Source organism: Papaver somniferum, chromosome 6, assembly GCF_003573695.1.
Source record: "Papaver somniferum cultivar HN1 chromosome 6, ASM357369v1, whole genome shotgun sequence".
NCBI lineage: Eukaryota > Viridiplantae > Streptophyta > Magnoliopsida > Ranunculales > Papaveraceae > Papaver > Papaver somniferum.
Window position 1 is genome coordinate 119,916,993 of NC_039363.1, and position 18,552 is coordinate 119,935,544.

At 35.4% G+C, this 18,552-nt stretch overlaps 1 protein-coding gene across 1 annotated transcript; it reads left to right on the plus strand.

The window, feature by feature from the left end:
- Positions 1-449: 449 nt before the first annotated feature.
- On the plus strand, positions 450-7,120 carry LOC113291389. The gene is made up of 6 exons (XM_026540925.1): positions 450-660; positions 761-943; positions 1,139-2,181; positions 2,274-2,369; positions 6,673-6,733; positions 6,792-7,120. Exons 1-6 carry the CDS (start codon positions 450-452, stop codon positions 7,118-7,120), a joined length of 1,923 nt encoding a protein of 640 aa, XP_026396710.1.
- The last annotated feature ends 11,432 nt before the right edge of the window (positions 7,121-18,552 follow it).

Consider the following 18,552-nt stretch of genomic DNA (forward strand, 5'->3'; position numbering starts at 1 on the left):
TTAGGGCCAAACCAAAGTTAGGGTTAACTCGAAACAGGGAAAGCTATGGTAAAGACAATGATTTAGATACAAAATAAAGCTCTTCTTTAAGAGCCATAACTTTCGGTCTATGAACAGACGAGAGTAGCAGTACCAGTGGGTGAATTTGTCTAGTAAGGTTAAGGCTAGTATTAGCCTCAGACTATTTAAGTGTTTTTCCTTTGTCGCTCGTTCTTCGAAAATATCAGTTTTTCTTGATGTAACATTTCTAGGAAAGTCATTTATGAAAAAAATGTGAATTGATTCTCTGAGCTCGTAGTTAAGTACATGAACAATTGATGCAATATTTGCAAATCTTATGTAATTATTCCACTAAAATAATGTGATTTGCTAAAACTGATAATCTATTTAGGCCAATTGGATTAAGTAATGTGATTTTCAAGATCTTTACTAAAATAATCACCAAAAGAATGAGTGGGATTATGGAAAAGTTAATATCTCCTCAGCAAGCAGCTTATATCAAAGGAAGAAACATACATGAGCAGGTTTTACTTGCTTCTGAGCTGGTCAATGAGATAAAATTCAAAAGAAGGGGAGGCAATGTAGGGATTAAGCTTGATATTTCTCAGACCTATAATTCAGTAAGTTGGGATTTTCATATTAAAGTTCTTTTAAAATATGGTTTTTCTGAATCTTGGTGTGAGTGGTTAATCATTCTTTTCAAATAAGCAAGGATTTATGTGTTAGTTAATGTAGGCCCATGTTGATTTTTTTTCTGTAGGAAGAGGCTTGAGACAGGGTGATCCACTCTCTCCAATTCTCTTTGTTCTGATGGAGGATGTTTTAAGTAGAAACATTTCAGCTTTGGTGGAAAGAGGTGACATGCAACCAATGGTTATGAAGAATGAAATACATCCTACTCATCTGTTTTTTGCAGATGATGTATTCATATTCTGTAATGGAGGTAAGAAGAGTCTTAAGCATTAGTTTAAACTACTAGATGAATATCAAGCTGTTTCTGGTCTAATCATCAAAAGAAATAAAAGTAAGCTATTTGTGGATGGTACTTCACATATAAGAAGACAATTGATTAGTAACATGTTACACATGGAAGTAGAAAAATTCCCTGACAAATATTTGGGGGTATATTTTGCTCCAGGAAAAGTTACATATGCAATGGTTTGGCATATAGTTGAAGTGCTTCAAAGAAAATTGGAAACATGGAAAGATAACTTACTATCTTTTCATGATAGATTGGTGCTAGTTAAATCTGTTCTTTGTAGCTTATCTATCTATAACATGTCAGTTTATAGATGGCCTTCCTCTGTGATTAAGATATGTGAAAAACTTATAAGGAATTTCTTGTGGACTAGAGATGGAGATATAAGAAAATTCAAAACTCTTTCTTGGAAAAAAGTTTGTACCCCTTATGAGGAAGGTGGTCTAGGTATTAAAAGACTCAAAGTTGTCAACCAATCATTGTTAATGAAGCTCATGTGTAGAATTTTAAATTCATATGAAGAATGGGCACTGTTTTTATCTGCCAAATTTCAAAATAGATATGGCCAATGGACTTCAAATTGGAGACAATCCACAATTTGGAAAGGACTGAAATGGGCATGGAATGCTTTAAAAGATGATATCAGATGGAAAATTGGGGATGGATCACACATTTCAGTTTGGTTTGATATTTGGTTGGGGGAAAATCCATTGATAAATGACATTGGTTATATAGATTATGTCAAGCAAAATATTGGTCTGAAAGTGAATGCACTTTTATCTGAAGGTCAGTGGAACATTCCAGTTGAACTGCAATCTTTTATCTCCAATCATATTTTTCCTACAGTTCATGGTGGTGGTGATATAAGATTATGGAATGCTGGTAAAAATGGTACCTTCTCAACTCACTCTGTAGTTGAAAGAATAAGATATCATGAACCAGTTTTATCATGGACAAAATATGTTTGGAAACATTTTATTCATCCTAGTATTGCCATCAATGTATGGAAGTTGCAACAAGAAGTCTATGTAGATGATACTATTATGGTGAAGAGGGGTTTTGAAATAGTTTCAATCTGCTGCATTTGCTGTGCAGATCAAGATAATATGAATCATACTCTTTGGGAGTGTGAGTTCAGTGTTGCAGTTTGGGATTGGTTGACTATGGTTTTTGGATTTTCAAGGCCTCATTCATTTGCAGAAGTTTGTCAGGTGGCCAAACATCAAGGTAAAATGGTTAAACAGATGTGGATGACAGCTGCTTTTGTGCTACTATGAAAGAGTTGTGGTTTCAGAGAAATGCCAAGCTTTTTGGTGAAATGAAGCCTAATCTTAATAGATTTAAAAGCAGAATCATTCAGCAAGTGCATGAGGGTAGTTACAGAATGACAGTAAGTAGATCTGGGCTCACATGTGAGAGCCAAATCATGTTTTTTTTTCTTTTCAAAATTTAACATTCTGTTAACTTTGTATTTCTTGAATCTGTAATTTCTGTTTTGTTTCTATGTAACAACATTGAGTCAGTCATGTTTTAGTCTTGTGACTTTGTTTTTCAATAAAAAAAAAAATGTGATTCAGCAAAAAAATTAAAAAATAATAAAAAAATAAAATGTAATTATTCCACTTTAACTGCCCAGTTAGTCAAAAGTCCAACAAATACTATTTATCTTTGAGGCTTACAAAAAATCATATGATGAATATAGGCATATACATGCATTCTGTTAGTCAAATACTATTTATCTTTGAGGCTCACAACAATTGTTATTTCTTTTAGTCAAACATGCCTGGTCCAACATTTCATTTTTCTTGATTTTAGGCACATGCTTGAGATGTTCACTTTACACTGTAGTAGTTAGCATTTGGCACAAACATTTATGTTCCATATTTATCTGTTGTTCGTATTGTCGATAAGTACTTGCCAGATTTCATTTTGGAAAGATGATGTACACGTAACTTGTTTATAGTTGAAGCATATGTATTTAGTGGTCCTAAAATGGTAAGACCAACTGAGATCACACCTTACATTATTCCGATTCAATATTGTATTTTCCTTCCTTGTGATTGGTTTTGAGATAAAAAAAACGTTTTTGGTTATCAATAGACATGTATGTATGCTCTTAAACTTTTCTAACCTTTAAGTTTGTTAGAAAACATGGTACACAAATTACTGGTTCTGTCTAGGGAAACCATTATTTTTCTTTTCCTTTCATATATATTTATTTGGTTTCTTTTGATATCTTAGTTAACTTCTCATTGTCAGTGACCTAAGCTAAAGGTGTAACAAACTAACAGATGTTTTTGCGGCTATCAAAAATTCTAAACTGGTGAGCATGAAAACTAATAGATTTCTTGATACCGATTACTGATTAATATTTCTACATAAGATTTGAATAACTAGATACAATTGATTTCGTGATAAGCATATGAGATAGTTAACTTGTCAGATGGAGTAGTCGGTTGGTTAATAGTCTTCTTTCTACCTTAGATTTGAAAAGATTTCGCTACAAGACTTCAATGGCCTCAGTACTGCTACAAATATCAGTTAAAGAACTTAATATTAGTTGTCTTTTGAACCTCGTTCTCTTTTCATGATTCTGCATTGTTGATATGTTATGACTCCTAATTAATCTTTGTTAATCAGCTTTGATATGTTGCTTATAAAGAGATTTTGATGTTGATTGAACAAGAAGGTCATATGAAGAGCTTTTGATGATGATACTCTTATATGAAGAGCAATGTTACGTGAAAAACATGGAATTATGTTGGGATTCATCGTCAATTTTGAAAAGAATAGAACTTTTGTTTCTTGAGACTACAAATAGCTTTGTGCCTAACAGGATGCTTTTGTTTGTTCATTTTTCCCTTGTTAGATTGGCAATACCATTAGATAGGATAGCTCTAATTTGCTGTGTTGTTGCAAGATTTTTTTTGTTTTTTGGGAAGCATTTTTATATACACAGTCAAGGTACTAGTAACCATAAAGTCCAGATGTCTAGAACAAAGAAAACTAAAAAAAAAAACGACTATACCCGCCACTCTATCCTACCCGACCCGCCAATTAATGGGTACAGTAGGATCTTATCCGCTTAATGGCAGGTAGGGTGGCGGGTAAAAAATTTCTTACCCGCCAGTTAACGGGCAGGGTGGCGAAATAGGCCATATCCTACCCACCCTACCCGTTATGCAACCCTGCATTGCATATCTTCTGAGATAACCATGTTAATTCAACCATAGCAACACAAGATTTCCCAAAAGCATGACCAAGTTATTTGAAATGAAAAACAGATCGATTATCTCCTTGAAGAAATGGTTTGTCTTCTTTTCTTTCAGTATTAAACGAATACATTTGCTCTCTCAAGCTTTGTTTTTCGAAAACAACAACCTTAGATGAAGTCACAGGTCCAGCAAAGCAACACCATTCTGGGCAGCACTCTTCTCGACAGAGTAGCTTTGTTAATGCTAGATAGTCTCCATGCAAAGAACCAAATTCCTTACTTAGTGTCAAATGATCCAGTTCCGTTGCAGATGATAAGATTTCTTCACTATTACTCGCTGAACTACCAAACCGAAATGCAGAAGGAGTAGAAAATAATTCATAAACCTCAATGGTGACTTTTTTCTGTGCGCGGTAGAATCATGTAGTTCTCATGTGCTATAAATATAGAAGCACATGGCGTTCGAAGAATCGAAAGATCATCCAAATGATTGTAGTAGTGAAAAATATCCAAAACCACCAACTTTCGTTGTAGTAAGGAAGCAATTTGTTTAAGATTTATATGAAATCGATCATGCCGGCATCCTGGATTAATTATCAAAGCCTCTACATATACTGGAAAAATTAAAACTCCACAAATATCTTGTTAATTACCATATTCCGAGACACCGTTGTAATGTGTAGTCTGCTTAGCTATATAGTCTTGAATCCCAAAGAAGTGTGTACACCTGAAATAGTGAACTTGTAAAAAGTATTATTCCATCGAGTCAATGGTATAACTATACTATCCAAGCTATACTTCATATCGTTCCAAAAAGCATCAAAGTGTACAATCTTACAGAACCACTTGACCTCATTAATATCAAGTCCTGACCAGAATTCCGGGAAGTATGACCAAACTTGAGGAAGGAAATATTTGCTGTCAAACTTGATGAAAACATCATTTTCCCTTTCAAGTTGTAATACACCATATGAATCATGAATACCGATTCCAGGGTCAGAGAGAACAATGTACTTCATGCGGCACGAATGAAAATATCCAAGGAAAGATAACTTCTTTAGACAAGAGAGTTCGATAAGATGAAAAGTGAAATACTTTGTTTCATCCATATGAAAAGTGAAATCCTCTGATGAAATTAAACCAGATTTATCAACATCAGTAACCCACGTATTAGATGTTGGAATTTGTAATCCAAACACGTTTATTAAGATATTTGATTTAGTTTGATTTGGTATTTGATTTCCTACTAACTAGGTAGTGTAAAACGTGTGTCCTAGTAATTTGGTATTTCAAGAATTAGTAAACACGTTTTATGTATATGGGATTATGGTTCCTACAAACCAGGAATTTATGTGTTAGTGGAGATAGTCTTGTAATGCCTATTTAAAGGTTTTTTCAGTTGAATGAAAATGTTTCAGAGTTGGTAAACAATGTAGTCGTATATTTGTTTCTTCTCCATATATTATGTTCTTTGCAAATTCTACATTTGGCATCAAGAGCCAGGTGATCTTCGGGAGATGGCGAAAAAATATTTACTTGTTTTTGTCTGTTAAGAAAAAATGTTTTGAGTAATTTTGTTGAAAAAAAGTTTTTGATTTGTTGTGTGAGAAAGTGTTGTTTAGAAAAATGGTTTAAGATTTATTTATTTTTACAATTAAATTCGTTTTACTTGATGAAGTAGAAAAATAACTTTTATGGATTTGGAAAACAAGGGTTTCCATTAAAAAATGGTTTTGGGTTAGAAAACATGGGTTTCTAGCTGTGATGATGAAAAGTTGGGAACAACGGTTTGTTTCTGACAATGATGATGATGATTGTGATGAAGATGATGATGGCAACAACAAATCAAAGATGTTGTTGATTGATGATGTATGATGATGATGATCGTATATGATGATGATGGTGATCGTGGCAAACAATTACAAATGTTGCTGATATATATGATGATGATGTTTTACAAATGTATGAAGTTAATGGATGATGCAATAGTGAAGACAACATAATTCCATGTTAAGATTAAGGGAAGGTGTTGAATTTGTAATCAAAACACGTTTATTAAGATATTTGATTTAGTTTGATTTGGTATTTGATTTCCTATTAACTAGGTAGTGTGAAACGTGTGTCCTGATAATTTGGTATTTCAAGAATTTATAAACACGTTTTATGTATATGGGATTATGGTTCCCACAAACTAAGGATTTATGTGTTAGTGGAGATAGTCTTGTAATGTCTATTTAAAGGATTTTTCAGTTGAATGAAAATATATCAGAGTTGGTAAACAATGTAGTCGTATATTTGTTTCTTCTCCATATATTATGTTCTTTGCAAATTCTACATTAGACTCAACAAGATCCTGCTCAAACGAAGTCCGGAGATGCATATACTTACATCTATTATTCTCGGGAATTCAGTAAAATCAATCCCTTGATTAAAATGTTTTATTGCCTTTTGAATTATTCCCGTTACTTTTGTTGTCCAGGACCGTATTGAATCAACTTATGAGAAGAACGACATATCATATGATCCGTTAGAACTTCATGGTAAGTCATTGAATCTTGTTTTAGCAATTCTTGATGTTAATATGGTTGCTTTATCTAGGGTTGAAAATAATCAAGTTATTGATCATGAGGAAATTTGTGTGGACTCATATATTTCGTAACAAGGAAGACGTGGTTGAGTCTATATATGTAGATTCATCTTATGAGAATCCGTTTGTGTCGCCTTATAATTCTGTCTATGCAGCTAATTTTCGATCTCTTGAAGATATACCACTAGAAAATTGTTCTGGAAGAATTCATGGTAGAGTTTTATCAAACACTGAGAGATTAATGTTGCATAAGATTTTAGAGGATTTGATTTTTGTTCGATACCATCCATACGTAGGACGTTTGCGTCTGTACTTGGCTGAACCATCGTATTTCAGATGACACTGGATCCTCATAAGTGAAATCAGAACTTCTTTAACCTGATTTTATTCCATAGGAAAAGGATCTTCTTTACTCTTTTGAGAAGTAACTTCCATCTCTTCTGCGCCAACTGATGTAGCCGAAATCATGTCAGTTCTATCTTCAATTGGTGATGAATCCTCTTGAACTGACAACGAAACTTCTTTATCGTCATGTAGTTCCTCATCTTCAACACCAAAATATTTCATTACGTTCTTGAATAGATTATCAAGGTCTTTCCTTGTAGCTATTTCATCCATGGCAAAATCAAAAAAATAATTTTGGTAGTGAAAAAGAAAAACGAATAGTTTTTTTTTTTTTGTTTGTTAGGGTTTGAGTTTCCGAAGCGGTTTAAGGATCTACTTCTAGATAAGAATCTAAAAACGCTATATCTGATACCAACTAATGTGCCACAGATAAAAATGATAGAGGTGAAAGAAAACTTGTCATGAACCGAGTCTCATGACGATTAGACCAGCGGGTTATTTTCATAGTTTTCTTATTAGCAGAAAGGTAGTTTAGGTATTCCTGTTCGGGAGTCGAATTGCGGCAACATTAAGCTGAGCCTCTTATAAGGAATCAGTATCTTATGAATTAATCAAAAGTTATATTCTTAATCTCACAATCTGAGCGTATTTGAACTTGAATACCAGATTACCAACGGTCCCGATAATCCGAATCTCTTGTGTTTTTTAGGGTTTGAATTGGGGAAACCAAGCCAAGCATCATCTATGAAGAAGCTTTGTATGTTATTGTAGTCCATGGACCTCCCAAGGTAATACTAGTAATTACTGTTATACGTGATTGTACCAGGTGGATGACCCACTGATAGACATACACTAAACGTGGGACCCACATCAACACCCTTATTAATGCCACATGCTACACCACTTGTCAATTGTTGGTGAATAATTATCACTTTAAGGGTGATGTTTATCAGTTCATGTAAAAATTATCACTTTGGTGTACGAAAATTAAGAAGAAAGATTGAAAATGAAACATAGAACTCAGTTCTCATATCTTCCCACTTTTCCTCTTCTCTCTTCGTTAATTTATGTCATAAAATGATGAATGAGTTTGGTTTGTTGTCTATACAGAAGACCTAGTGACGAGGATGCATATACTTGTTGTATCCACATATAACCGAGTGAATAGATAATAACTTAACAATTATTATTTTTTTTAATAGCAAGGGTAAGTATTTTTTCATATCAAGTTTGTAGTATTAATTCCCATTTGGATTCGTTTTTGTGTTCTAGGTTGGGAAATCTTTGTTGATATTCTCTCTCAATTTCGTATGTTCCTCTCTATCTATGTCTTCTGCTTCCCCTAATTCGTCTATTTCTTCTTCTAATCCTCTAATTCCTTCTATCCCTTCTCAATAATCTTTATCCTTAGAGATTCCGAGTAGTTCCTGACATCCAATTGTTGCGTATATCGTGTCAAATGGTATCAGAGTACTCGATTCTGAGTGACCTGGTTACAATGGAGAATCAATAAGAATTTGATGATCTATCTAAGAAGGTTGATTCTCTGATGAGTATTAAACAGACTTAGTTAGGGAATTCAAGGATAATTACAACAATCCTTCACCACATCTTATCACCAGCATTAAGAATTTATATACAGAATTGAAGGTCGTACAAGATCGTTTGAGCAAACTTAAAGTAGATGAAAGCTTTCCGGAACACTCATCTGGATTCACACCCAAAATTGATGCCGAATCGAAAGTATCTTCTACTGAGTCAAAACCAATGAGTGATTTCATTCATCATTCTTCAAATACACCACCAATAGCAAAAGGTGATGGTGGATCTGAAACCAAAACCCATTTCTATATTTTCGACGGAGCTGGTATTCTAGGTGAAGTTCAGATATACCAAAGAAATTTGTTGTTCCTTGAATACCAAGACGGTAAACCGTTCAATTTTGGTTATGAATCTTGTGATGATGACATGCGTTTTCGAGCTAGAAGAGCTACAGAGAGTGAGGTAAAGGATTTTTCTCATCAAAGGGGTTCACTCGAAATTCTTCTACTCTTCTAGCAAGAGATAAAGGTAATTGCAAATATAAAACTAAATCGACTTTCTCTAATATCGATGGCGTTGGTGACTCATATAGAGTTCATGAATACAGGTCTCTAGTGGTGAAGTTAGTTTCTCCTCAAGAATTTCAGGATGGTAAACCTTTGCTTAGGCCTATTCCTATGCACATGCCAAAAAAATGCTATTTGGCATGCCATGTGGCATGGAAAATTAGTTTCTCCACTATGGTAGATTTGGAAAATTTGATTAAAATTATATATTTTATTGTGTTGGGTTGGACCCTAATGAATAAAATATATATTTGTGTTTATGTGGTGGGGTATTTATAAAATTTTTAGTATTATAATATATTGAGTGGGACCCTTTAAATATAAAAATATATTAGAATGATGAAAAAGTAGGAGAGAAGGATAATTTATATATCTATATTATAAAAATAAATGTTGTCTGTCTATCCATATATATCCTACCATCAATTTCGTCATCCCACGGCGCGGATTGAGAGTTGGGCGAGAGATATTTTTGTGCATTGGATCCCTGGGTTCCTGATTTTGGTAAGCTTCCGTTAATAGAAAAGCAATAATTTTTATATATCCTCCTGGTCTGTCTCTTAAATCAAACGTTTCCTAATAGCAGTCTGTTTCTCTAAATACAATTGTTTCCTAATACTAAGAAGATGTAATATTAAATCAAACGAAGTATTAAATCAAACGAAGTTGTAGTATTAAATCAAAAGAAGTGTTGTCTGTCTATCCGGATATATCCGACCATCAATTTCGTCATCCCACGGCGCGGATTGAGAGTTGGGCGAAAGATATTTTTGTCCACTGGATCCCTGGGTTCCTGATTTTGGTAAGATTCCGTTAATAGAAAAGCAATAATTTTTATATATCCTCCTGGTCTGTCTCTTAAATCAAACGTTTCCTAATACCAGTCTGTTTCTCTAAATACAATTGTTTCCTAATACTAAGAAGATGAAGTATTAATATTAAAGAACCAGCTAGCGTAACTTGCGAGCATCAGAATTGTTTTTGGTTCTCTTTGAGATTAGGGTTTTTTGCTTGAGAAGGATTGATTTACAGATTTAAGGTATGTAGTGAATTTGAACAACTTTTCAAATAATTGCATTTTTTTGATAAACCAAATTGGAGAATCTGTTTATTTTAACATTCAAACAACGTTCTTTGAATTGTTGTTGTTTATTTCCGACCATCAATTTCGTTATCCCACGGCGCGGATTGAGATTTGGGCGAGAGATATTTTTGTGCATTGGATCCCTGGATTCCTGATTTTGGTAAGCTTCCGTTAATAGAAAAGAAATAATTTTTATATATCCTCCTGGTCTGTCTCTTAAATCAAACGTTTCCTAATACCAGACTGTTTCTCTAAATACAATTGTTTCCTAATACCAGACTGTTTCTCTAAATACAATTGTTTCCTAATACTAAGAAGACGTAGTATTAATATTAAAGAACCAGCTAGCGTAACTTGCGAGCATCAGAATTGTTTTTGGTTCTCTTTGAGATTAGGATTTTTTGCTTGAGAAGGATTGATTTATAGATTTAAGGTATGCACTGAATTTGAACAACTTTTCAAATAATGGCATTTGTTTGATAAACCAAATTGGAGAATCTGTTTATTTTGACATTCAAACAACGTTCTTTGAATTGTTGTTGTCTTTTAATTGTTTTTTCTTAACAAATTTGTTCATACCATCTTCGAAATTATCGCCTGATGTTCAACTTGCGGCAACACTTCCGCTTAACGAAGGAGAATCTCAGGAATCATCAAAGGTAAAATTATGATAATCGTTCATTGCTGTGTTATGTTATTCCCTGCCTCAAACTTTTTTTTCCTATCCTTCCTCTCCGTCAGTAGTCAGTATTCTCTCAAGCAAAATCCTAAAACTTTTTTTCTCTTTATTTACTTTTATTTTTTGTGTTTCTTCTTGGCTTCGCCAATTCCTTATTACAGTTTGTTGATTTTTCACCAGGCTTTTACTTTGTCCTTTAGAAGGCACAAAAATATGATGATGAAGAGGAAGAAAAGAAGAAGGTATACATATAAAAACCCTGGAATTATATTCTTAGGCCTTAACCCTTTGGTTTTTTCCTGTTACTGTCATATTCTATACTTTTGTACCTTAATCTTTTTGTTTGATAGCACCTAGGTAAGATCTTGATTTTAAATTGTTTTAAATCAATGAACCCTAATCCAAATCCGTTTCATAATCTGTCTATAAGCAAGGTTTTGTTTTGGGATTTCTTTAATGCAATTTTAGATTTGTAATTTTTTTTATATATTTTGCTTGCAGCTTGCAGGGTTGTCCTTCCATACAAGGAGATCTCTAATACTCTTGGTATGTTTAATCCGGTCATCACAGTGGTGCGAGTATAACCAAAGACCAAAGACTAAAAAAAAGGACCAAATTTGGGTTTAGTCCGTCATGTGACGTAGTGGGAAAAGAGTATATTTGGTCGTGCGTTGATAAACATTACGCCTGGGATCAGGCGTTGGTAAAGATAACGCCCGAATGGGGCGTTGGTAAAGATAACGCGCGAGTGGGGCGTTGGTATTGTTCTACGCTTCACAAACAAAAAAAAAAAAAAATAAATAAAAAAAAATGGGGCGTTAAGTATACCAACGCCCCATGTAAGTTTTGAAAAAAGAAAAAAATGGGGCGTTAAGTATATCAACGCCCCATGTAAGTTTTGAAAATTTGTGAAAGTGGGGCGTTAAGTATATCAACGCCCGTTTCATGCGTACATTATATCAACGCCCCATCGGGCGTACATTATATCAACGCCCCGTTTCAGGCGTACATTATATCAACGCCCCGTTTCATGCGTACATTATATCAACGCCCGATGAATGGCGGAGATTATATCAACGCCCGATGTGTAGCGGAGATTATATCAACGCCCGACTATATTTGGATTTGGTCCTGATCGCAGACCAAATTTGGTCTGGATTTTACTCTTTGATCAAATTTTGATCGATGGTCCGTCCCACTACGCCAGCCCACTCGACTGAAAATTTGGGTTTAGTCGTCCATTGCAGTTGCTCTAAGGCATCTTATTATTCTCTTATCTATTGTTTGGCATTCATATTAAAGCCTCAAGGGAAAACGGTAGAAAGATTAGCTTTGGTCAGCAAAAAGAGGTACGCACCCACGATGGAGCTATTGTTTTTTATGAACTACGAAGAAAGAAATGACAAGCCCAAACTGTAATCCCTTCTTTAGTATATGATATTTAGTAGGAAAAGCTAAAGTACCACTTCTTAATCATCATTTTGATTTTCTAAACCAAGGATTGAACTATCACATCATATTAGTATGGCAGGCATGGAGGCAAGCAACATGAAGTTTTCACTAAAGAGTCATCTCATAGTCGGAGCACTATATGTTGTTATATAAGGAGTGGAAATTGACAACTCCAATTGTAGATGTTAAGCAACTGAAATTATTGTGTTTGTTAGTTTTGTGTTCGAGTATATTAAGCAGACTTCAATATGTTGTTCAACATTAACTGTTGCATTTTTTATTTTTATTTTGGTAATCACATTTCTGGGGCATAGGCCCCGGTCAACCCTAAGACTAACCTACAGGCGCCCCGGCTAACCACAAAGTATGACCATACGGCACAGTTTGAACTCTTATTCTACAAAGAATTATTCCATTGATAGACAAGGAAAAGACTGCTAAAAAGAGATCATGTGCATTTTTTTTTGTAGAGTTACACCCTCCATGGGAAACTATAAGTTGAAAAGACCAGGCTTCTTCAGAGTTAATCTAATAACAAGGTATGTATAAGGCTCTATTATATTGAAATATTGCCTATGAGAATAAATTCAATTCATAGCTTTCTTTATCTTTGAAAATCTCTCCGTAATTATTCTCATCCTATGCGTATTAAAGTTTTTTTTCCGTTCATAGTGTAGAAGGCCAAATACAAACATGAAAGCATGATATTCCAGAGGTCGGTCTTTAGAATAAGGACGGTGGAACCATGAGATTGTGAATGCTATTTGAATTAATCAGAGGAAACCTTAGGTTCGCCCGACTAGGTATCTTAATATAATAAGATTTCCTATTGAAAATTAATTTTCCTTAATTCCATATATTAAAAGAATTTAGGAGGCCACGGCCGGGGCTGCAAGCCCCGACTAATTTGATACGACCAACAAAACGCTAGGCATTCTTAAGTGGTCACGACCGGGGCTTACAGCCTCGGCTAATTTGACACGACCAACAAAATTCTGGGGCATGCTTTAGAGGCCACGGCCGGGGCTGTAAGCCCTGGCTAGTTTGACATGACCAACAAAACATTAGGGCATGCTTAAGAGGTCCCGACCACAAAATACTAGGGTTACAGTCCCCAACTAATATGTAGCTTCGTCGTTTGACCGGTGTAATTTAATTAGTTTTGTTAATGACTAAAATTTTGTGGGAAAATATTGACCAGCCGACCAAACAACAAACAAAAATGGAAAAAAGGTTGAGCCCGGGCCGTAGGCCCGGGTGATATCTAGTATATATATAAAATTACTCAGGTATGGAAAGACCAACGCTGGCGATTAACTGACCAACGAGCGACGAAAAGACCATCGAGCGATGGAAATTCTGTCGGGTATGCCTATATGCCAGGACTGGCATATAGGCGTACGAGTTTGGCAGTTTGGCATATCCATAGTGGATGCATATATGCCAAATATCATGTTTTGGAATGTGCATAGGAATAGGCCTTACCTCGTTAGAATTGACTAAGGATGTGTTATGAGAATGTTAATTATTTGAGAAAATTTGGCAAAATGTTTTCACTCCCATGTATGAAGATGTGTTATGAAAAGTTCAATGTTCGTAAGGTATTGTTCGTTATCAACAACAAGTTGTGTAGTGGAAAACGTTTTTGCTGTAGCCTTGAATTGGCTCGAACCTTATTTGATCGAGGAAAGTGGTTTGAATTGATCATGATGTATTCTCATTACAATAGCAGTTTTCATTTGAATTCGATTCAGAAACTACAGTCAAGTGGTACCAAGACTACAACTGGAATGTTTATTGAGCAAATGTTTGGTGACAGTAACACGAGTTTTAGCTGTAACAAAAGGTTTCTTAACTTGCAGTTGGGATATGGGTTACTTGAAATGTTTGATAGTGTAATGGGTAATTTGAGTAGTGCAAGGTGTATCTTGGTTTTTGCTGGAAGGGTAATTGATCGTGGAAAGTTTCTGGAATTGACTAATTCTAATTTCTGCTTGAATAATCTTACACCTGGTAAGTAATTAGTTCTCATGGGGTCAACTGGCATTAACGAGTATCATGGGAATATGGTTTATGAGGTAAGTATAACCCATGGGAACTGTTCAGAATTGTTATGAGAGTATTCAAATGTGTTTGTGTTCAGGGAAGGTGGTGACAGTCGGGTTGTTTGCAAATTCTTTGAAGAAATGTTGCAGATAGACATTGGTCCTTGGACTAAATTGTTTATTCAAGGGGCAAAGAAAAGGGAATCTAACCTTTGTGTTTTCTTACTTGAATCCACCTGGTGCTCATGGGGTTTATGGGGAATGGAAAATGACATTGATTATGTATTGATGCTCACTGAGTTACAACTTGTTGCTCCTTGTTGTATGGGTTGTAGTAGGCATATATGGTGTTTAGGCTGGAGGAAATCCCTTGTAAGAGTGGTGGGAATCGTGGTGGATCTGGATGTAATTAAGGGTGATAGTGACCTTATGCTTCTTCCACAAGGGATACATGAAGAGCCTACATATCTCCTGCATTATCCTAACTTTCCTTCCATTCATGAAGGTGGGATAGATCAGTTTCTTAAGCAAGTCTATCCTCCAGCGTGGTATTCGCAGGTGGCTACAGTGTATAAACCAGAAGATGGTATGCCTTGGATCCCTGTATGTCCTGTTATGGTGTTTTTCTTAGTTGCTGACACTTATTTTAAGCTCTTGAAGCTCAAGAGGAGTCCTAGAAGGGTGGAGTTCAGCGAAAGACCAGTGGGAATCGAGATAATACTGGTATTAGTTAATGAAGGTGAGAGCATACCGCAACAACTGTTGAAAATAATAAGTGAAAGAATTGTTGGGGTTTGTACTCAGCTAAAAAAGCAGTAATAAAGTGTTCTCTGATGGTGATTCAAATATGCATTTTCGTTGAAACTAATAGAGTCAGTTGTAGTTCTGTTGTACATATTCAACGGCTTCAAGGAGCTGAGAGTATATTGGTATGGAAGCTTACTGGTGTTGTGTCTGATAAGATAGAGATCACGTGTAAGTTTGATCAAGAGCTCAATACTTTTCGTCATTTTAGAGAGACTAGTCAAATGATTGGAATGAGCGTATCCTTCTCGCTCAAGGGCCTCGTGAAAAACTCACTTATAGTTGTCTCTACAATACGGGTTGTTGGTGCCGAGGGATGTAGCATTTCAGCTGACTTTCTTATTGGAGGAAATCATCAGCAATGTCCCTTCTTGGTATTCATTCCTCCCCTTTCAGTTTACACAGTTAACGGTAGTGGTGCCATTTATCACATTCTTGCTACATTAGTTTTTATCAGTCATTTTGCTAACGGGTTTAGCTAAGATCAACGTCATATCAAACTCAAAATCGTTGGGGGCTTACAGTCAGGTGACGGTTAGAAAGTTGAAAAGTCGGACCTACAGGGCAACAATGAAGAAATTATCTCCCCAATAAAAGATTGGCAAGTGAAGATTTCTGTGTTAAGAGTGGAAAATTGTTTACAAATACAACTCCACGTGCAGGTTATTTACAAAGAAGTAAACATGAAAATGCATGTTCGTGCCTCGACTGTTAATGGGGTAAGATCTCTTATGTGCTCATATAGCCATTCAAGATGTTATTTCGAAGTTGATATTCAGGGAAGATGGAGGTGTTCTTACTGGTATTTACAAAGCAGTGGGTTATGGAGTTACTAAGTTTGCTTTCTTTAGAGAAATAGCCACAGAATGCTCAAGTGCATTGGTCAGATTTGGAATTGGACCAAGTTTCTTGCCTACAACTCAGATGAAGTCTTTCATCTTCTTAGGCGCCGTGGTATTAAAGTTTTTTATGTTTACAAATAGTTGTGTGTTCCACCAGTCGGCTCGACCAGCGGGTTATTTTCGTAATTTTCTTATTAGGAGAAGGATAACTTAGGTATTCCTGTTCGTGAGTAGAATTGCGGCAGTATAAGCTGAGCCACTTGTAAGGAATCGGTATCAGAATACGTCTCGTTTATCTCGACGAAATGGGAGGAATCGCTATCCCAATGCCAAAAATATTTACAATGTTCAGTAGTTTCTTGATGGCTTCTCTTGCATTGCCGGGAATGAGTGGTTTTGTTGCCGAATTGGTAATCAATGAATTAATCAAAAGTTATCTTCTCTCCCAATTTCGCATGTTCCTCTCTATCTATGTCTTCTTCTTCCCCTAATTCGTCTATTTCTTCTTCTAGTCTAGTCCTCTCAATAATCTCTATCCTTAGAGATTCAGAGTTGTTCCTGAGATCTAACTGTCGCGTAGATCGTGACCAAACTAGTTGTTGGGATGCGAAAAGAGTTTAAGTTCCGTCAGAAACTTAAATAAATCTGATTGAAGCAATCAAGATAAATTGTAATTGATATTAATAATATTGAATAATAAGATGTATCTTCTAAACAAGAAGGCAAATCCTTTAAATAAGTTCATAGGAACCGATTAAAAAAAAAAAGGGAATTCTACCTAAATTAGGAAAGTAAAAACTTGCAAAGTAAGTAAACTAAAACAGATGCTAGGGATCAACAATCATTGTTGATTCAAACGAAAAGGGATCAACTAGAATAGTTAATACGACATTGGCAGATGTCCCACAAATCTATCAATTAATGTTCATTGACACCCTAAAAAGATCTTGAGAATCATCTCACCATAGTGAAGTGTTACTGCTTGCTCCCTATCTGACTAGCTCATTTGCTAATGCATTACCTCCATGTTATGTGCGAGCAATACCTGAATTGTATAGTCTTAAGAAATGACATAAAACTTTCCTAATCACCAAGCAACTAAAGACGTTTTAGACAGAGCGCTAATGACATGTGTATAAATCTCCCGACAATCTGATGTTCCATGAAATATCTTTATGCGGCAATGCTTATTTACAAAATACAAATGTATTCATAAATGTATACATTTCTAGAGATCAAATTTTCAGTGTTCACATGAAAAAGCATTATCTGATAACTCATATGGGATTGGAGTAGTATACTGGGTTGATGATACGTGATATTCAAATGTCTGCAGGCATCACAACAAGTGCAGCCTGTGCAGAAGCGATCGGCAGTAAAATAGTTACAAAACGGGCTTCGAAAATTCATCTCTCTCAATTAAAAGTACAAAGTGACAGCAAGGAGTCATGTGTTTAAATAAGAAGCCAAGCACATGCGATTGGAGAGCAAAATCTGTTCTAGCAAATGAGAGAAATCTTTTGTAGTGTTTTTCAACATAGACAGTTAATGGTGAAGCAAATAACTTAGCAAAATGGGCAAGGAAAAAGAAAGCGTTTTCTTTGGAGTTTGGACAGTTCTCCATCTCATTTATCTTTGAAATGTGAAATTGTTGACGGTCTTATAATGGTTCTAATTTGCAGTTGTATAACTTCTTCTAGTTGTTTATATTATTTCTGCTTATTAAAAAAAAAAAAACTCTTTGAAACTCTTCCCAATGGAATGCCAGACATCCATGAAAATTCCAGCTACGTCAGAAAAAACAAAGATGGCAGATGTCTCACTGCACCATGGTGTTAGTCTGAACCGGCGTAAGAGTGTCCATGAAAGTTGTAATATCGTAAGGGTGGGTATGATCTGTAATCGTATCAACTTGTTTTCTGTAATATATATTTTCCTTGCGATCGTAACAGTAGAGATCTCCATTCTTTGTCGGCTCATGAGGACTAGAATCTAGAAAAAAACGTAGGATTATCAGGTCCGTACCTCTAACAGCTTTGAAAGCAAGATAGTGTAGTTCATCCCAAGGGAAAGGCATTTTAATAGTCTCCAGCCTCCAATTCGCACCACCACCGGCCGAAACATTATTATACCTAGTGTTAGAAGCGGAGTTGATCTTTATCTCGTCTTCTAAAATCCATAAGTCGATCCAGTGATCTTCATTCGTGCAGTTTTTTATGTTTAGTATAGCTATATGTCCATCAACTTCTACTAGTTCATTGGTCCACTTTTTTATCATCTCTCTCCAACATAAGCGCCAAAGATCTTCAAGGATAATGGTAGGGATTGAGATCATTCTGAACGTCTCACTTCCGACATCAAATACCATAATGACATCATTCGAAGGGGGTTCGGTCAGCTCTAAACTTGTAAG